Source organism: Lampetra planeri, chromosome 8 (genome assembly GCF_965212315.1).
Source record: "Lampetra planeri chromosome 8, kcLamPlan1.2.h2, whole genome shotgun sequence".
Lineage (NCBI taxonomy): Eukaryota > Metazoa > Chordata > Hyperoartia > Petromyzontiformes > Petromyzontidae > Lampetra > Lampetra planeri.
In genome coordinates this window covers 15,173,695-15,195,337 of record NC_136114.1, presented here as the reverse complement: position 1 = coordinate 15,195,337, position 21,643 = coordinate 15,173,695, and the positions used below count along the sequence as shown (strand labels likewise).

The window sequence follows — 21,643 nt, the reverse complement described above, 5'->3', positions numbered from 1 at the left end:
CTCTCTCTCTCTCCACTCCACCGCGCCGCACACCCCGACACACACGCCCGCGCATCTGTATTGATCAGCGAGCCCTGAACTGCAGGCTGTGGCGAGCGACGGGTGAAGCCCACTCATTTAAGGACGCATACAATGCAATGTCTTGCACCAATCTCCCTCCCTCCCTCCACGCCCGCAGCCAGAGTCGTCTATTTGTGTTTGCCCGGCGCACACTGCTGCTGGTTTTTGTTTTATCGAGCAAGCGGCTCGTGTACAGGGAGGTGATTTGTGAGATCATTGCATAAGGCGCCCTTCGCGAAGGGACCCGTGGCGGTTGGGCATGGGCGAGATGGAGGGCAGGGTTGGTGGATCACGAACAGATCTGTAATACAACTCCCATTATCCCGCTGCGCTGGCTGAATGAGAGGTGGCCCATAGATGAGAGTGCAACCAACTGATGATTAAATCTCTCCGTGCCCAGCGCTGATTGTGTTGTTGTTGTTGTTGTTTCTCTCTCGTGTGCTTGATGGTGGTGGGCAGCGGTAGCGTAGTGGTTTGCGCGCTGCGCTACAAACACGGCCACCCGAGTTCGATTCCTACTCACGGCCACCAACACCAGTGACGATTATCCGACCTAGTCTGAGGCCTTCCCTAGGTCGACTCAGCCTCAAAGGAGTACCCGATGTAATGTGTAAATATCGCCACTTGGGAGACAAAGGCGGTCAGGTTTAGTGCTGGCCACCCACCCCCTCGTGTGCGGTGCCGGCCTTCATAGGTGCTACAAATATCTTTTGCGAGTGATCTTTGTCTGTGGTAGTGGTGAGTTTTCTCTGGACACTCCGCTTTCCGCGCGCGTGCAAAAACACGACCGATGGTCAAACATCCCAAGGCCGACAGAGCACGCTCGGCCGCCTTTGTCTCCCTAGCGGCATTTTTACACATCGCACCAGGTACGGCACTCATCTAAGGATGAGTCGACGTTGGTGAGGCCCAGGAACGATTCATATAATCGTCAATGCGGTGTTGGTGTGCGTGAGCGGAAATCGAATTCGTGTGTCGCTGGGTTCGTAGCACAACACGCTGACCGCCACACTACCGCTTCCCATCATCAGCACCCCCACCACCCAGCCCCCCCACCACCCAGCCCCCCCACCACCCAGCCCCCCCACCACCCAGCCCCCCCACCACCCAGCACCCCCACCACCCAGCCCCACCCACCACCCAGCCCCCCCACCACCCAGCCCCACCCACCACCCAGCCCCCCCACCACCCAGCACCCCCACCACCCAGCCCCACCCACCACCCAGCCCCCCACCACTCAGCACCCCACAACGCGCATGGACCCGGTCGCGTGTGCGCCGGTCTGCAGAGTGCGGAGTGAGCGGCGGTGACTCCGCGCCCCCAACTCCCCTCCCCGTGCCGCTCGCTCTGCCGCTGCGGCTGAGCGATCGCGCGTCTCACTCGGGTCCAGTTCGTTATTCGCGTGGGGTTCCAATTCCAGGGCGGGAGGAGGAACCACCGCACTGCAAACAAACACGGGCGGACACACGCCTCCCGTGCCACACCGCATCGCCTTCAAGCCAAGCAGCGCTGAGCCTGGCTCGTCATTGTGTGTGTGTGTGTGTGACCACCATCACTAGCAGCGAAGCGCTTGCCAGGTGTGGTAGGCGTGCGGTTTGCGCGGTGTGGTCAGGTGATGGCAGTGCCGGGTGTCCCCGTGATGCTGGGCTTCCTCAGGGTTACTTCGGTTTTCTCCAAGACACGAAGATGAACTCTCATCACGAACGGGATTGGCCAAACATCCAGACGTAGCAGGACCCTCTTCATTGGAGTTTCGAGACTCAGAGAGGCTCTTCCTCACTGCCATCACCACGATCCCCGTGTTCTCATTTAGCTGCCCCGCGTCTGTGGTTCGGGGAGGGGGGCGGAGGAGAGGGAGTGACAGGAGAGAGAGGGGGGGGGGGGGGTGGAGGGGATGAGAAGGGCGTGAGAGGGGATGGGGTGAGGGATGGTTGGGGTGAGAGGGGGTGGGGTGAGGGATGGTTGGGGTGAGAGGGAGTGGGGTGAGGGATAGTCGGGGTGAGAGGGAGTGGGGTGAGGGATAGTCGGGGTGAGAGGGGGTGGGGTGAGGGATGGTTGGGGTGAGAGGGAGTGGGGTGAGGGATGGTTGGGGTGAGAGGGAGTGGGGTGAGGGATGGTTGGGGTGAGAGGGAGTGGGGTGAGCGATGGTTGGGGTGAGAGGGGGTGGGGTGAGGGATGGTTGGGGTGAGAGGGGGGGTGGGGTGAGGGATGGTTGGGGTGAGAGGGAGTGGGGTGAGCGATGGTTGGGGTGAGAGGGGGTGGGGTGAGGGATAGTCGGGGTGAGAGGGAGTGGGGTGAGGGATAGTCGGGGTGAGAGGGGGTGGGGTGAGGGATAGTCGGGGTGAGAGGGAGTGGGGTGAGGGATAGTCGGGGTGAGAGGGGGTGGGGTGAGGGATAGTCGGGGTGAGAGGGGGTGGGGTGAGGGATAGTCGGGGTGAGAGGGGGTGGGGTGAGGGATAGTCGGAGTGAGAGGGGGTGGGGTGAGGGATGGTTGGGGTGAGAGGGAGTGGGGTGAGGGATGGTTGGGGTGAGAGGGAGTGGGGTGAGGGATGGTTGGGGTCAGAGGGAGTGGGGTGAGCGATGGTTGGGCTGAGAGGGGGTGGGGTGAGGGATGGTTGGGGTGAGAGGGGGTGGGGTGAGGGATGGTTGGGGTGAGAGGGAGTGGGGTGAGCGATGGTTGGGGTGAGAGGGGGTGGGGTGAGGGATGGTTGGGGTGAGAGGGGGGGTGGGGTGAGGGATGGTTGGGGTGAGAGGGAGTGGGGTGAGCGATGGTTGGGGTGAGAGGGGGTGGGGTGAGGGATAGTCGGGGTGAGAGGGAGTGGGGTGAGGGATAGTCGGGGTGAGAGGGGGTGGGGTGAGGGATAGTCGGGGTGAGAGGGAGTGGGGTGAGGGATAGTCGGGGTGAGAGGGGGTGGGGTGAGGGATAGTCGGGGTGAGAGGGAGTGGGGTGAGGGATAGTCGGGGTGAGAGGGAGTGGGGTGAGGGATAGTCGGGGTGAGAGGGGGTGGGGTGAGGGATAGTCGGGGTGAGAGGGGGTGGGGTGAGGGATAGTCGGGGTGAGAGGGAGTGGGGTGAGGGATAGTCGGGGTGAGAGGGGGTGGGGTGAGGGATAGTCGGGGTGAGAGGGAGTGGGGTGAGGGATAGTCGGGGTGAGAGGGGGTGGGGTGAGGGATAGTCGGGGTGAGAGGGGGTGGGGTGAGGGATAGTCGGGGTGAGAGGGAGTGGGGTGAGGGATAGTCGGGGTGAGAGGGGGTGGGGTGAGGGATAGTCGGGGTGAGAGGGGGTGGGGTGAGGGATAGTCGGAGTGAGAGGGGGTGGGGTGAGGGATGGTTGGGGTGAGAGGGAGTGGGGTGAGGGATGGTTGGGGTGAGAGGGAGTGGGGTGAGGGATGGTTGGGGTCAGAGGGAGTGGGGTGAGCGATGGTTGGGCTGAGAGGGGGTGGGGTGAGGGATGGTTGGGGTGAGAGGGGGTGGGGTGAGGGATGGTTGGGGTGAGAGGGAGTGGGGTGAGCGATGGTTGGGGTGAGAGGGGGTGGGGTGAGGGATGGTTGGGGTGAGAGGGGGTGGGGTGAGGGATGGTTGGGGTGAGAGGGAGTGGGGTGAGCGATGGTTGGGGTGAGAGGGAGTGGGGTGAGCGATGGTTGGGGTGAGAGGGAGTGGGGTGAGCGATGGTTGGGGTGAGAGGGGGTGGGGTGAGGGATGGTTGGGGTGAGAGGGGGTGGGGTGAGGGATGGTTGGGGTGAGAGGGAGTGGGGTGAGCGATGGTTGGGGTGAGAGGGGGTGGGGTGAGCGATGGTTGGGGTGAGAGGGGGTGGGGTGAGTGCTTGGGGACCCGAGTTTTGGATCCAGGCCGAAACTTGGCGCGTCCAAGGGGAATGACTCGGGGCATATAATTGAAGGGGTGGGGGAGGGAGACTCGGGGGGAGCAAATCTCTGAACGTGATAATTACATAACACACACACCAAATACACTGACATCTCACACAACGCGTGTGTGCGCACGTGTGTTATCGTGAACACCATTGATGGGCTGGGGGGGGGGGGGGGCCGCGCTGTGATTTGGTTTCACGAAGCCACGGGGTTTGCCACTGAGAATGAAGCGTTCAACACAGCGCGTTCCGGGCGCCACAAACACGCATGCGCCACGTGCGCGTGTACGTGCGTGCGTGCGCGTGTACGTGCGTGCGTGCGCTCTCAGAGCGGAGGAGGGCGCACCCCAAACGCACGCTCTTCCCGACGAGCGCATTCACAGTCGCGTGCGGCGGCGGTGGCGGCAGCCGCACACCAACATCTTCATCATCATCATCATCAGGACCATCATCATCAGGACCATCATCATCTGCACCGTCATTATCAACACCAGCAGTACCAGCAGCAGCATCATCACTGTGAGCACGCGACGCACGGCGTAAGAGACGCAGGGCCGTGCATCGGCGATGGAGTCGCGCTAAGGGAGAACACCCTTCCAGCGGAGACAGGGGAGACACGCGCGGAGACTGGAGGAGGGAGGGGAGGAGGAGGAGGAGGTGGGGGGAGCAGCTGGAGACGGCGGGACGGGGACAGCGAGGGAGGATGCAGCGCAGAAATGCCTACAGACTCGGAGCCCGATCTCTGTGACAAGGCGCTCACCATCGTTGCCGAGCTGTGCTTCAAGGGGGTCGTGTTGCCCGAGCGCTGCCAGGACTTCGCCCCGGTCCTCCCGGAGGACCTCTTCCGCTACCGCCAGGAGGGTGCAGGTAGGGGAGGTGCGGGCGGTGCGGGCGGCGTCGCGAGAGCTGTTCGCGGATCGCTCACCCGGGCTCCCTCGCCAATCGCTCAGCCGCACAGATTGTCTGATAGCGGAACGGAGGGACAGGGAAACATGCGGACGGACAATCACACATACGGACACATACACGGATACACACACGGACATACAGACGAACACGCACACAGACGGACAAAAACGGACGCACGCACAGACACACACGCATGCGGACACACACACCGACAGACACGCAGACGGACACACACACACACGGAAACGCAGACGGACACACACAGACAAACACACACACGGACACGCGGACGGACATACACACAGACAGACACGCAGACGGATTCACAGAGACATACACACACAGAAGGACGGACACACACAGACAGACGGACACGCACACAGACAGACGGACATGCACACAGACAGACAGACGGACACACACAGACAGACAGACACACACAGACAGACGGACACACACAGACAGACGGACACATACACACACAGACAGACAGACGAACACACACAGACGGACACACACACACAGACGGACACACACACATAGACAGACACACACACACACACAGACAGACGGACACACACACACAGACAGACAGACGGACACACGGACAGACAGACGGACACACAGACAGACGGACACACACACATACACACACAGACAGACGGATGGACACACACAGACAGACGGACACACACACACACAGACAGGTGGACACACACACAGACAGACGTACACATGCATACACACAGACAGACAGACGGACACACACACACAGACAGACGGACACACACAGACGGACACACACACACAGACAGACGGACACGCGCACCTGCTAAGGGCCGACAGTGGCTAGCGCTATCGGCGTGAGGCGCCGCGAAGAGGGATCGGCCCCGTCGCGGCTTCTGCTGACAGTGCGCACTGCCGTGGCACTCGCCCCCACCCCAACCCCTCCTCGTCCCTCGGCCCCCCGCGCCGCTGCCGCTGTCACGATGCCTGCAGCAGCAGCAGCGTGATGAGTGCCGCTTCTTCCCCATCGTCATTAACGAGCGGCGGTTCTGCGCCCGCTCGCGAATCTCCGCCACGCGAACTGCACTCGGCAGCGGCAGCGGTTACTGACAGAGTCGTTGGGTTACCGCGCCACCTGGACCCCGATGATTTGTAAGATAGACATCATCACGGGGATAGCTTCTCCCCTGCTTCATCACCCCCCCACCCCCTCTTTCCACCTCGTCATCTCCCCCCCCCCTTCCTCCTCATCCCTCCTCCCCAACCCTGAAACACTTCATCATCGACACGCGGAGAAACCCACACCGCTGTCGCGACGAGCGCTGGAGCACGACGACCACGACCATGACGACGACGAGGAGGAGGAGGTCTCGCGTGCGGGCTCCGTGCGCACGCCGATGGCGCAGTGGCGGTGCCTGCCGGGGCTCTTCCGCTTTCATTGGAGCGGCTCTGTAATTGCCGCCGCGTGTTTTCCTTCGCAATACTCTCTCGAGCGATCGTGCTTGCGTCCTCTTCACAGACACAAGGACACACATCCACCGTGTCGCCTTAACTGGCTGTTGGGGCCAGTGCCGTTAGCGGCCAGCTATGGTGGGGGGGGAGTGGGTGGCCAACACCATGCCCGGCCGGCCTTTGTCTCCTTCGTAGCGACGTTTACAGACCGAACCAGTTACTAATTTAAGACGCACACACACTGACATGCACACACACACACTGACATAGACATACACACACAAATCAATATCTTATTATCAGTGCCCCGTGGATGCGTCTAATGACTCTTAACACGGCCGTGAGCGCGCACGCGCCTGCTCGCCACGGCCTGACGTCACCCCGAGCTTATGCACGCCTGCCCACTCACCCCCACCCGAACTCTCCACTCACCCCACCCAGACTCCCCACTCACCCCCACCCAGACTCCCCACTCACCCCCACCCCAGCTCCCCACTCACCCCCACCCGAACTCCCCACTCACCCCCCACCCGAACGCCCCACTCACCCCCACCCGAACTCCCCACTCACCCCCCACCCGAACGCCCCACTCACCCCACCCCCACTCACCCCACCTCCCACCCGAACTCCCCACTCACCCCCCACCCGAACTCCCCACTCACCCCCACCCCAACTCCCCACTCACCCCCCACCCGAACGCCCCACTCACCCCCCACCCGAACTCCCCACTCACCCCCACCCAAACTCCCCACTCACCCCCCACCCGAACGCCCCACTCACCCCACCCCCACTCACCCCACCTCCCACCCGAACTCCCCACTCACCCCCCACCCGAACTCCCCACTCACCCCCACCCCAACTCCCCACTCACCCCACCCCCACTCACCCCACCTCCCACCCGAACTCCCCACTCACCCCCCACCCGAACTCCCCACTCACCCCCACCCCAACTCCCCACTCACCCCCCACCCGAACGCCCCACTCACCCCCCACCCGAACTCCCCACTCACCCCCACCCAAACTCCCCACTCACCCCCCACCCGAACGCCCCACTCACCCCACCCCCACTCACCCCACCTCCCACCCGAACTCCCCACTCACCCCCCACCCGAACTCCCCACTCACCCCCACCCCAACTCCCCACTCACCCCACCCCCACTCACCCCACCTCCCACCCGAACTCCCCACTCACCCCCCACCCGAACTCCCCACTCACCCCCACCCCAACTCCCCACTCACCCCCCACCCGAACGCCCCACTCACCCCCCACCCGAACTCCCCACTCACCCCCACCCAAACTCCCCACTCACCCCCCACCCGAACGCCCCACTCACCCCACCCCCACTCACCCCACCTCCCACCCGAACTCCCCACTCACCCCCACCCGAACTCCTCACTCACCCCCACCCGAACTCCCCACACCCCCTTTGTCAAATTCACCCCCCAACCCGCATCCCCCAAAGTCCTCCACGTCGCCCCCCACTCCCCCCACCCACTGCTGTGACATCGTCCAAAGGACCGCGAACTATTTTTTTTCATATTGGACTCGTGGGGCCATCCAGACGCTGAATCCAATCAATGTAAGCAATGGGGCATCACCGTCATCGTCATCCTGTTCTAATCACCATCACGAATCATCATTTGTACTCTGATAATAATCATGACCGTCATTGTCATCATCATTCCTACTCTATCGTCGTCATCATCATCATTATCAGCCTCCACATTCGCATGATGATAATCATCACGAATTAAATCATCAGCTGACTGAGTGTCATCACCATAACTCGCATCATCCTTACTATCATTGCCATCATCATCATAATATCGACTATCATAATCCAGAATCTCATCGCGATTTGGAACACCACGCTCGCATCGTCGAGGACCTCACTCCACGTCCGTATCCACGAACGCGTGCAGCTCGGTTCAGAACAACGAGGGGACCACGTGGGGCGCAGAGAGAGAGAGGGGGGGGGGGGAGACCACGCCAGGGTCGCCTCATTCGTGGATGGAGGGTTCGTCATTCGCAGAGCGGTTCAGTATTCATCCAACAGCCGCGCCACTCATTCTCAAGACTCCTTTCAGATTGGGATAGAACCTTTACAAGTCTCTCTCCATGGATCACCACGAAGGATGTAACTCCCGAAGAAGCTCCCCAGCACTCGGAGCGAGGCGTCGGACATCGTGCCCATCAACGCGCGCCACGACACGAAAGCGCACGAGGATCTGAACGGCGGCAGTAGCAGCACGACCGCGAACGTCCACGCAGCAGATTCGATCCTTTATTCAAAGCAAGCGAGGGGCGGCTGAGACGAAACATCGAATTTCACCTGGGTAAGGGTCGGCAGTCAGGTTTATACATCCCCAGTAGGGTCAACGACAACGCACAGGGTAGAAATGGCTGGCAACAAAACGTCAGTCGCTTTTTTTGTCGCGGGCTCGGGTTTTGTTTCATATGTTACCATACTTCACTGCGTCGGTCAGAGCGGATTGGTGAGGGGATGGGGAACGGGGCGGAGGGGGGGCAGGTTCGGGTCATCACCTGTCACTGGTGTTAGCCGTGGCTAACACCAGCGGGACCAGGTTAATCACACAACGCGCTAACCAATGCATCACCCATTAAATAATACAATACGTTACTATAAATAATGTAAAGCATCACGCGAGTGAGAGAAAAAGAAGAAGTTTATACACAGAAAGTTTTAAACCGAGCGTAGATTCCACACATGGTGAATATTGCACGAGGCACGTTTCAGCATCACTCGCGCTCGGATTGACCAATCACAAAGGGCCCAATTGGCCTCCAACCCCGGCCTGGGAGGGAGGGGAGCCGGTCCCCACGCGATGGACGTTCGGCCAATTCCCCCCGTGCGTATTTGTGCGTGTGGGACGGTACCGGAGCACCCAGGAGACAACCCGGCAGCCTGCACACGAGGGGACAACTCAGCATGCGCCGACGATGCATCGGATGAGTCTTGTACCTACTTGCTGCACTGTAATGTCCAGGCCGCCGCCCCGGCTTATCGGGATCACATGACAACAACTAATTCGTGCGTGGAATGCTGATATTCTTCCATTGCCCATTATCATCATCATGCCAATTATTAAGTCAGCACAGCCTCGCTGAGTCTCAAGACTCGGAAGGGTCCTGCCACGTTGGGGGATATTCGTCCGACCCCAGAAGGAGAAGGAGTGAGAGTTTGGCGTCACGTGTGAGGAGGAGACCCAGAAAGCCCAAAGCCAACCCGGCACCGCGCCGCTGTAGACGAGGGGGAGACACCCGGGACTTGCACCTCCTGGCCACCATCTCGCAGCAGCCTCACGCCCACAACACCTGGCAAGCCCTGGTGGTGGTGCTGGTGGTGATGGTGGTGGTGGTGGTCACCCATCCAAGCGCGAGCCAGGCTGAACCCTGCTTAGATGTCGAGATTTCGCCAGACGGAGCGAGTGCTCGTGCTCGGGAGTCTGCTCGGTACTCGGCGAGGGAATCGCGAGGCCAGATTCTGGTCACTGATGGTGACGCCTCCACGTTACTGGCGTCGTCTCATTACTTATTCATCGATGCGCGAATAATTCAAAGAATTATACAGCCGGAATAACCCCGCAGCTTAACACGAAACGCATTAGCAGATGTATAATGCATGCGGGCCCGGTATCCGCCACACACACGCTTACCCACACACAAACACATACACAAAGACAAGGGTTCCCAGTATAGTCTTAACAGACTTTTGGGGCAAGTGCTGTTATCGAGCATCTGTGAAGGCCGGCACGCCACGCGATGGGGTGGGCGGTCAGCACTACGCCCGACCGTCTTTGTCTCTCTAGTGACGATGCTCACACATCGCAACATGTACTCATTTGAGGCTGAGTCCACCTAGGGGATGCCCAGGGCAGGTTCAGATAATCGTCACTTGTGTTGACCGTGGGCAGGAATCGAACTTTGGAATGCCGGGTTCGTGCCGCAGCGCGCTAACCGCTACGACACCGCTCCCCACAACAGATACGCACAACCGCATCCACGAGCGAAAGACATATACGCGGATCTAGATCTCACGTGTGGCCATCGAGGGTGTTGGGGGAAATGTGTTTTAGCCACCACCCTTTCAGAGCGGCACGGCACCACTACTCGGGAGATGATGTGGCTTGCAGAACCAGTCTCGCCCGCCTTTGTATCTCCCGTGCAGATATTCGCAAGGTGCTTTCTTCGTGGGGCTGAGTCGACATGGGGCCCGGGAACGACTTCTGATAGCAGATGGATGTCCTCGCAGATGTAATCAATATCAGCCAGTGACTCGCTGCCCGCAGCCCCAAGATGTTGCGTTCGGTCTGATACCGTGGTGACGTCTTCATCGACTGACAAAGGGAGCGCGTCTCCTGCCGTGCGGCGTGCACCTGGATCGAGATCCTTGTCGTGTCTCTTGCCGCGTGCGTGGACAGCCCCTCTCCTTGTCAGGCCACCACCGCCGGATGATGCCCCCCCCCCCCGTAACGTCGTGAATGTCCCGGCGGGTCACGTGATCGTGACTTGGCGCTGGTCAGTACGAGATGGTGAAGGCTCGCCGAGAGAGAGAGAGGCACATGGCCGTCCGTGGGAGCATAGCAGTTGAGTACAACTTAGGGATATTTGCTGCACTGCCCTCCGATGCCCACAACGTCGGCCCTGCAGCATTGGCAGCAGCCGATAAAAACAAACGGCCTGCTGTGCGTGGTGTTCACTCCGTCGAAGCACCATGCAGGCTGAACCCCGCTGAGCTGTCATATTGATACTTAGACAACCTACTTTTGTTTGAGGGTTTAAGTCCTTCCCGTGTACAAACAGGCTCCCGAGATCCGGCGTGCAGAGTGATCTGGCCTGGCGATAAAGGGACGGGAGGCTACGTCCGCAGACCGCGTGCGATGGGAGACGCATCCCTCGTTACTGTACTTCCATTGACCTCTCAAACACTCTGTAATGATTGGCCGCTAACACCGTAATATATAGAGGACCGTAGAGCTTGGCCAATTGTTGGCGCGGATCACCGTGTGGCTGCCTCTGAGTCGTCCTCGCTCTATGAGAGTGGCACGAACGCTGTGCGGGGCTTCACGGGTGGAAGTTATGTATTGTTATTATTATTATAGCTGTTCGTCGAGGGGGAGTGCAGCCAGAGCCTACGTGGCGGCACAGCTGCAGGGCCTCTCTCCAAATCAGTCGGAGCGAGGACATTCTCGCCAGATCTTGTGAAGTTAGGCAGGCTGGAGCCAGCAGAGGATACTGCTTCCAGGGGCCACCACCGTGCAGGAAGAGAGGTGCTGCAGGCTGCAGCGCGCCTACGCTGGCAGCAGTTCATCAACGTGCATCGCTGTGCTGTTCTTCTCTGCGCCGACGATTACACTCCCTGACTTCAATCTTCTTCCCCCCGCACGCGCCAGCCTGGTGAAGTATGGTCAAACAGTGTGCCACACGAGGCCGTGCGTGTACACGCACATTTACAGACGTGGCTTCCGTGAAACGTGTTTACTTTGGTTGGGCTAGGGACGAGGATCACCTCTCGTCGGTGATTCTTTCGTGAGAATGTGACACCAAGGGAAGGGGCACCACCTAACGACGTGGGGCTCGGGTTGTCCATAGCGACCCCCCTTTGGCGTAAAACTCCCCGAGCGGGATGATGAGACTGAGAGCAGAGCCGTGGGGGGGGGGGGGGGGGGGCGTCAACTGGCGTAGCTAATGCAGAATCTGGCAGAATGAAAGAAGCGATGGCGAGCAGTGGTGGTGGAAATCAACGACATCGTCCGTGATGACCTTTTAAACTCTGAGAGCCCTCTCCAGCCACCCGAGGAGGGGCCTCTTAATGGGAGGGGGGGGCGAATTCGGTGCTCGCGGACTCCCCATGAAACCGCAGCTGCGTCAAGGATCCTAGTCTACAGGCGTAGGGGAACGGGTGGATTTGGTCGGGGGGAGGGGGGGGAGGCTTTGCGGGGGGAGAGACGGTGCGGTGTAGGGGGTTGGGGGTTGGGGCCATCAATCATCGCTGATTGCGGCTTAGCGCGAGCCGGCGCCTCGTGCTCGCCGCTGTGCGAGCGACAACAAAGCGCACGCGGGGTAACGTTTCGGTACTCCCACCTCTTCTAGCAAGCCCACTGGGCAGCGCGGGAGAGTAGGCCAAATACCCTCGAGAGGAGCTCCCCAGAGCTATACACCGATAGTGGAGGCCCATGGACCGACAGTGGCACGTTCGAGAAATTGCTTGGCTGCGCCTTCATCTTTCGCTGGACAATTTGCAGCAAAATCCGTTGTCACGCAGAGCTCAATAAATGCAGTCTGGGTCGGCGAGTCAGAACACATTCACGTAGCCGGCACACCACATCTAGTATGTGTCTCGTCATGGCTACCAGTTCACGTTTGCTACACCGATCGGCCGGCGACGAGGAGAATGAAGACGTGGCTGTCTCCCTCCGCCCCGTGCTCATATTTAAACGCGCGCGAGATGTAATGCGGATTTGCGAGTCATTTGGGTCACAAATCCGACTCCCCCCCCCCCCTCGGTCCTCTCTCCCTTTCTCTCCCTCTCCTCTCTTCGCTTCGTCCTGTCACTTCCTATAGCACACCCCCCCCGCCCCAATCTTCAATTTAATCGCAGGACCGTGGTCTTCGAGCCTTACACAACCCGATCTCTCTGATCCCCGCAGCGCCACCCCCACGCCCAGCACCCCCCCCACAGTATTCCCCCGATTGCACAGCGCCCCTCCCTCGCCGCCTTGCCCCATGCACCCCCCGCCCCCCTCTGCGTCTCCCAGAGCCAATCTCTGCCCACACGGCTCGTGCACAGGCGACAATGCCATCATCAGTTCCAGCGTTGTCAGTCTCTTCGAGTTGTCTGTATCTCTCTCTCTCTCCATGGCTCTCTCCGTGCATCTGTGCCTGTCCCTGTGTGTCTCTGTTGCTCTCTCAGCCTTGTCTATCTCTCTATAACCCTCTCCGTCTCTCTGTATCTGTCTATCTTGCTTCGTGTGTGTCTCAATGGTTGACTTTCGCGGTAGCTGGCTGTGTCCTTCCGAGTCTCTGCATAGCCTCGTTTTATGTCTCCCCCCATATCTTCCTGCGTGTTTCTATCCGTGCTTGTCTATCTGCCGCTCTCTCTCTCTCTATTGCCCCCGTCTGGCTGTCTCTCCATATATCTCCATGCCTGTCTTGGTGTCTGCTTTTGTATCTCCGTGTCCTCTTCCCCCATGCACTCAGGGACCCACGTTGCGTTGAGACAACTCTCGCCAGGAGAGGACCAGGCCCTCTGTATGATGTACGCTTGCAGGACGCTATTTAAATTATCATTTTGATGCTCAAGGTTTGACGTCTCAATATTTCACGTAACACTGCTAGGAACTGGCTTGGAGTCGGGATTAATTGGCATAAGGCACTACCACGAGAGTATAAGTCGTAACTATCATGAGGACAAACTAAGGCGATATGGATGTGGCATGCCAACAATTCCGGGGACATTGTACTGGAATGTTCTGGCTGAAATTAAGCACTGATGGTGGTGATAATGCTAATAATGCCCCATGATAGTGATGATGTTAAACATGGTATCATGATGGTGGTGATTTTAATACTGTAGCATGATGGTCATTATGATGTCTACAGAGATGCTCACTACATTTCTCGGTGCATGGAATGAATCGCCCTCTGACCAAATCTGCCGATTGGTTCAGCGTGAAAGCGGCCCGCTCGCAATCGCAAGGCTGTGAATTCAAATCACCGCCCCCCCCCCGCCCCCGTCAAATGAATTATGTGGATTTTCCACATCAATCATGTGAAATCACTGCATTTTTTTTTACCCAAATCACCCAAAATGTGCCGCCCTTCCTCCCGCCCCCTTACTCTCCCATGCACCCAAGACGTGTCGGTGAGCCTTCTGGCCGTGGTGGTGACGCTATGTGGCGTGGCGCTGCTGGGGGTCTCCCTGTTCGTCTCGTGGAAGCTCTGCTGGGTGCCATGCCGGGACCGCGAGCGGGAGGCGAGGGCCGCGGCGGCCGGGGCTGCCCGCTCGGCGCCCTACTTGCCGCAACAGCTGCTGGGCGCCGCGCCCGCTCTCGACGTCAACGGCCTCGAGTACGAGAAAGCTCCTCGTGCCGACGACTCCATCGTGGGAGGGCCTCAGCAGCAGCAGCAGCAGCAGCCGCCGCCGCAGCAGCAGCCGCAGCCGGTTCTGCAGCAGCAACCGGCACAGCAGCCGGTGCAGCAGCAGCAGCATTCGACGGAGCCAGAGCTACAAGCACCCGCCGAGGCCATGGTCCGGATGAGCCACACGTCTCCAGATATCCATGCGAGCGGGAGAGACAGCAACCCCGTGGGACAGCAGCAGCAGCTGCTGCCCTTGCAGCCGTTGCAACAGCAGCCGCAGCCGCTGCCGCCTCCGCAGCAGCAGCAGCCCACGCCGCAGTGCCCACAGCCGCAGCAGCGCGCGGTGCAGCGGCAAGGGACGGACCAGTCAAACTCGTCACGGTGAGCAGCAGGCACGGCACGCAAGGGCAGCGGGGGCAGTCCGAGGGAGATTTGGGGGGGGGGGGCAGTGCCCACGGGCAGAGTTAAGCGCCATGCGAATGTGGAATTTCCACCGCCGGTTCAGTGCCGCTATTCGAGGTGAGTGCGAGTGGAGAAAGTCAGGTTAAAGGTGCGGCCCTGCAATTACTGGCTCACGCCACTGCTGGCGAAAGACCCTCCACTCGATGGCAGTTTGGCCTCCTCTTACACGATGGTTGTACGTCTTGGAAAAGCTGAACACCCACACTTCACCTCACGACCACACGCAACGTGCCGAGTCGTCTAGCTGAGATGAACCCATTCATGAATGCCGGGTGGACAGAGGCCGTGGGGGTAGGGGCGGTGGGGAGATGGATTAAAGAAACTTGCCCCATTGTGATTTGAAGCTTTCGTGACTGCAGGAATCCATACTCTTTGGTTCTTTCGGTAAAGTCACGTAGGTAGAAATAAAATAAATTTCTACCTACGTGACTTTACCGAAAGAACAAAAGAGTTTGCCCCATTGTTTCAACTGCCGCGCCGCCAGATCGAATCGAAACGGGGACCTCTGCATCGCAATTCTGGATCGTGCCACGAGTCGCACCGCGAGAGGCGGGGAGGCAGTGGGTTCATTCTTCTCTAAACACTGCGCGGCGATGCTCACGTCGGGGCAATTATAAGATGCTCGCTGAACAACGCTCCCATCACGGGTGACAAATTCGCGACACGTGCTCGGCGTGTTTACGCGTGAGTGGTGGCGTTTACGCCTCCGCAGAAGTCTCCGTGAACGTTTACCGGGAGAAGTGCCGATTACGGGAACAACACTTCTCCTACTGTCTTCTTCTTCTTCTTCAAGCTGATTACGCGAGGTAGATCGGTTAATGAAGTGAGTGGCTTTTGCGAGCTCTCCAAAGCCCACGCGAGCGTTGGAGGCGAGGGCGCCATGGTTGCCCTCCCTCGCCTTCTAAGTAAAATTCCACGGTGCGTCCATGCGTGCGAGAGTGCGAGCGCGTGAGTGTGCGTGGGGAGCCTCAAACGAGTGCCTGGTGCCGTGTGTAAAACATCGGCACTGCTGGAGCCGAAGACGGCCGGTCGTAGTCCTGGCCACCCATCCCCTCGTGTGTGCCGTGACGGCCTTCATAGGTGCTGCTCGGTAACGGCACTTGCCCCAACAGTCTGTCGGTCTAAACCCGGTAAGCACTGCTGTGTTTGCGTGGTTGTGTGTGGCGTGTGTCCAAACATAACACGTGGGGGTCTGTCCCGTGACCTCCTGCCAGCGAGCCGTCGACACTGCACGTGGCCCACGTGTTAAACAAACTGCGCGTTGCCTCTGAGTAAGCGCGCGCTGTGGGGACGTCGCTGTCACTTAGTGGCGAATGGCGGCTGCTATTATTATCCATAATTAATCCGACTTGTTTGCCCAGGACAGCCTCGCTGGGTCTCTAAACTCCTTTTCAGGAAGGTCCTGCTAATTTTTACGTAGTAAGTAGACTTGTTCAGATTTGGCCGTGTTGCCTTTACCCCCTGCCCCCTCCCGTACAAAACCCCACCGTGCGCTCTCGACTCCTCGCGCTCCCCGCAGTCCCAGCTCCATCCGCACGCTGCTCAACCGATCCTCCCGGAGCGGCTCGGAGAAAACTGCTGCGGGTGGGGCCAGTGACGGCGCGGCCGTCCCGCAGACCAACACGCTGGGCCGCATCAAGCCCGAGCTCTACAAGGCGCGCCCATCCGTGCCGTCCGTGGGCTCCGTGGCGGGGGGGATCGGCGGGGGAGTCGTCGGGATCGGCGGAGGAGTGGGCGGTCTCGCTGGCGTCGGCGCCGGCGGCGTCTGCGTGGAGGAGGCCGGCACGCAGCTCGTCCCGGCGGCGGGCGTCGGGGACGCGGGGATCGTCGGGATGGTCGGCGGCGTCGGCGTCGGCGACGGCGCGGACCCGTGCGAGTCGGGCGACATGAAGGCGCCTCCGTGCGGCCGCATCAACTTCCAGGTGCGCTACGACTACGAGGGCGAGCAGCTGGTGGTGAAGATCAACAAGGCGGTGGACCTGCCCGCCAAGGACTTCTCGGGCACGTCGGACCCTTACGTGAAGATCTACCTGCTGCCCGAGCGCAAGCGCAAGTACCAGACCAAGGTGCACCGCAAGACGCTCAACCCCGTGTTCGACGAGACCTTCCAGTTCGGCGTGCCCTACAGCGAGCTGGCGAGCCGCCGGCTGCACTTCAGCGTCTACGACTTCGACCGCTTCTCGCGGCACGACATCATCGGCACGGTGCTCGTGGACAACCTCCTGGAGGCCACGGACCACTCGCGCGAGACGTCCATCTGGCGCGACATCGAGTTCTCCAGCACGGTACGCGCGATGACATCCCGGGGGGGGGGGGGGGGGGGGTTGGTTCCATAGCGCAATTTGGGTGCAGATTTCCCATCAACTTCCAATGGGAGTCAGCGCCGACCAAGGGGGTCGTTCGCTGAACGTGTTTTGTGTAGCGCGCCACGGGGCTTCCATCCCAGCCGGGTCTCTCTGGGTTGACATCCAGTATACCACGTCTCGCTGTGGCTGTGGATACTACCAGTCACGTGCCACCTACTCCAGGCTACCATAGACCCACAAAATATTCAGCGAGAAATCAACCCCGCCCCCGTGATAATTCCGGGTGCTCCAGCAAACACACCGAATACTGTGTACATGCAGTAAGAGTGAACACTCAGTACCAGCAGTGGAACTGAGTATTCCGCACAGTGACACTAAGGGCTTTAGTGACACTAAGGGCTTTAGTACAAATACAGGGACACCTAACTCCCACAGTCTCCTCACTCATAAATTAAGAGGTGCAGAATTCTGATGCCAAGTACACTCGCAAATTGCTTCATTGGGAGAAGCACGGCAACAATCGCCCCACCCCCAGCCTCATCCTCCTGCCTCGACAACTTTGCACGGCCCTCCTGGAAAGGAGCGTCGAGACTCAGCGAGGATTTTTTCTGAGTTTATTCACGCGGGGTGACGACGAGCACTCCGACTATAGAGCACCACCGAGCACTCCGGCATTGTAGGGGCACGCTCACCCGCTTGTGCATCACCCGTCGTCTGGCGGCCGCAGCACGCACCGCGAGCTCCGCGATCTGCCTCCGCTGGTCACGTGTCTCCGTCTCCCTCTCTCGCACGGGGACAACAGGGGCAGCCCTTCTCCCCTCGTCTCAGTCCCAGCTGCGTGCGAACGTCCTCCTTTGAGCACAGTTGGCTAGGTACGGTGCGAAAGAAACTCAACATGGATACATAAATTCTGATCTGCCAGGCATCGAAAAATGTAGCACCTCTTAATTTACGATCCGTTCAGAAAAAAATAGGAGAGATTGTCTTATTATTATTGTTAATCATGATAACTGACAGCTCTGTCAGCCTACTACCGGGTGAAGGCCTTTCGGGGTTCAAAGGTCACGTTTATTTGATTCAACCGATGAAAGAGACCAGGATGAGTCTGATTTACAAGAGTGACCTGGGTCGTTTTTGGCCATACTTCACCACACTGGTCAGTCCTCGTTGGTAAAGGCGAGGGGGGGAGTAGGGGGCGTGCCCGGGACAAGTGCAGATAATTTCTCGCCACTGATGGTAGCCGTGACCTAGAATCAAACTCAGACCGCCAGGTTCACAGCGCAGCGCGCTGCTAACCGCGGTGGCACTACGCCACCCCTTCTCCTATTATTAACATTTGCTATGATATTAAACGGCACCGAGGAGATGGCTCGGCATCAAAGCCAGTTTCTCTAAAACCTCTGGAGGATTGTGACACACACACACACACAATGTCTTGCCTTCAAGCGTAGGCAAGCGTCAAAGGAGATTTAGGAGAGACCGAACGATGCTGCGCGTCCCCCAGGGTGAGAGGCGAGCCCGCAGTGGCACTCTGGCGTGTGGTTTGCAGAGCGAGGAGCTTTGGAGATTACCGTGGTCTTTTTTATATTTTAAGCAAAAAAGGGCCACTGTTGGGGCTGTCGTTTTCCAAAGGAGACCCGAACTTGACAAATCGCCGGCGCTCGCGAGTCTCAACGGGGCGGCGGTGCCAGGGGACGTGCAGGGGACGGCATCAGAATCTGAGAGGCGCCGCGGCTGCTGCCGAGAATCAGTGAATGCGCTTCGACGAAATTGTTCACACGATCCTTTTCAGAATGGATTTTAATCAGGATGCTCCTATTGCGTGTTTATTATGCCTTTTATTATACTTTTGAGTTCATTATAATGTTACGTTATTGTTTGAAATGTATACTTCTTATTGATCTTTACATTGCGTCAGTCGCTTTTATTGTGCCCTGTAAGGCACTTTGCATTGCATTGTTTGCACGCATTGTGCCGTGTAAGGCACTTTGCATTGCATTGTTTGCACGCATTGTGTCGTGTAAGTAAAGCTGATGATTTGATTGCCGGCACGCACGAAGCCTCGCGCCCTGAAGTTCGACGCCGGGATAGGGCGCGGCGGTGGCAGAGGGAATGTGAACACGCAGACGCGAGCACTGGGCAAAACAACCACCACCACTAACAACAACAACATACTACAACAACAAACTACAGCAATAGCCATTCGCCGCCAAGTGGCGGTGATGTCACCGCGACGCTTGTGCCAGGCTAGGTGCACTTCGAGGTCACGTCAAGTGTGCAAGGTTCGCTACTGGCATTGATGTCACCAGACCGGCCCAGGTGTTATGTTAAAACTGACTGAGATGACTGGCAGATGCACCCGCCTGGGCTGCCCACTGCGCAAACTCGCTGCGCTTTCAGTCACCCGGCGCTCTGCTCGTTGTTGTGAGCTTCGCTACTCCACCCTCCTCGCATGAGAACTAACGCGACAGCATATGCCCTTCCACGAGCGAACATAGTTTAGCGCCGATGTACACGAACTCTAGCACAAACACTGACACCGACCCACGCACCAACGCCAGAATACTCATATCCATCCATTCAGACGCGGAGAGGATGGTGGGGACGATCGTGGGGATGATGGTAGGGGGGGGGAGATTGTAAATGTTAATGAGTTAAGTTCGACCCCCCCCCCGCCTCCATCGCCCCCACATAACTGAGCCATACGAGCATTAAACAAACAAACATATCCAGGGCGCGAGAGAATAATGACGCGCCCTGGATGGTATCTGTAGCGCGGGAGAAGAGACAATCACATGCTCAATGCGCATCGTCGTCTGATTTGACCTTCATATTATCATAGCAGGAGTATTAATAATAACAGAATGATAATAAATCAGATTACAGAGATTAATGACAGCGGGAGACGTTCGTCGCCAGAAAGAGCCTCAGTGCTGGGACAAAAGCGCGCTTTGATTTGAGGCGGCGCCGTCCAGCTCACCGTGCCAGCCTTTCTCACAAAGAGGAGGAGGGGTGTTGGAAGAGAGAGCGGCAGGGCAGCAGAGGGAGAGGGCCGCTGTGAGAGCGAGGACCACGCCACTGAACGTGACTGTCGCCTGTGTGAGCCTCGGCCTCGTCTGTGAGCGAGCCCGAGACGAAGAGGCAGGCCGCCGGGTGGCTCGCAGGTCAGAGGCGTTGAGTCGGTTCCGCTGGGGGCCTGGGCTTGAATGCGTCATTGGTTAAACCGGGTTTACACGTACACAGACAAGAGCATCGTGTTACATTTAGTTCTGCAGTCAAGTTGAGCAATATCACAAATCTGAGGATACAAAGTATTGCTTTTACTGTCACGCGACAAACATTATTCACGGTGGCAGAACGGATGGGAAAGCGCTGCCCACATGCTCCTGTGTGGACCCGAGATCACTGAAAGGAATCTCAGAAGTAGCTCTGGGATATGCACTTCCGCGCGCCGTTCTCCATCACGACGGGTCGCGCTGCTTTGCGAGACTTTTCGAATGGAATCTTCGTCTCGTGACGACGCGATGTCGAATGCACACTCGTGTAGAGCCCCGGGGGTGGCTGCGGGGGGAGGTGGGAGGACAAACGTTTAATGAAAGGCGGCTCGGGCAAGTTTCCCCAGCGGTGCCTCAATCGCGGACTCATCGGGCTCACCGACATGCGCGCACGTGTCCCTCCGACGCCACCGCCGGGCTGAGTGGGACACGGCAGTGAATCACCGCGAGTGCTCGAGGTACCGCGGCGGGTGGAAGACGAATATCGCTCTCCTACAGCGAAGCCTGGGCGGTCGCTTTATTGCTTCACACTTAAATGTCAACTCGAAATAAACGCGATCCAGAAATGGCTCTAACTGGGTGCCCCGCCACTCCTGAGTACTTTAACTCGCGGAGAGCGCGGCGGTGAGCCAGAGCGCGGGCGAGGAGTGCTTCCTCTTGGCACACTCACTCACTCGCGAGCATAAGTGGCATAAAGTGTGCGGAGCTGTTGAGTGCGTAGGGGGTGGAACTTTAACCGAGCCCCCACCCTCCCCATCCGCTGGCCGGAGGAGGCCCCGGTGCCAGGACACGAAGACGAGCTTCATTTGGATAGCGGACGCATTTAAATGTATTAAATGTATCGCACCGTGGCCCCATCCACGCCAACCCTGCCACACTGCCGAGTGGCATAGACGTGTAAAGTGAGGAGGTAGGGTTGCTGGATCGCAAAGAGATTATCATTTGCGTTAGGCCGTCGACCGTCACCGCCGTGCAGAGTTCGCGTGGCGTGTGGACGGACGCGTCGTTTGTGCAATCATCCTAGAGACGCTGTGGCCTCACCGGCGTGGTCACAAATGCGATCTCCATCAGCCGCATCGGCCGATACCTTCAGTCCCCAGCGATTCGGATATGCGGCGTCGTGTTATCATCCTGCGTGAAACGTCGTAGAACGAGAGGGCTCAGCCGTAGAGTGAGCGGCTCGCGCAACGGGAAGGTTTGC

At 58.9% G+C, this 21,643-nt stretch overlaps 1 protein-coding gene across 1 annotated transcript in view; it reads left to right on the top strand.

Moving 5' to 3' along the window:
* The first annotated feature begins 4,644 nt into the window (after window positions 1-4,644).
* Window positions 4,645-21,643, top strand: part of LOC144720465 (synaptotagmin-9-like) — a 54,551-nt gene continuing 37,552 nt past the window's right edge. The window contains exons 1-5 of the mRNA XM_078597267.1: window positions 4,645-4,795; window positions 14,174-14,404; window positions 14,594-14,780; window positions 16,381-16,546; window positions 16,739-17,146. Coding sequence (XP_078453393.1) covers window positions 4,645-4,795; window positions 14,174-14,404; window positions 14,594-14,780; window positions 16,381-16,546; window positions 16,739-17,146 — 1,143 coding nt within the window. The remainder of the gene's footprint in view (window positions 4,796-14,173; window positions 14,405-14,593; window positions 14,781-16,380; window positions 16,547-16,738; window positions 17,147-21,643) is intronic.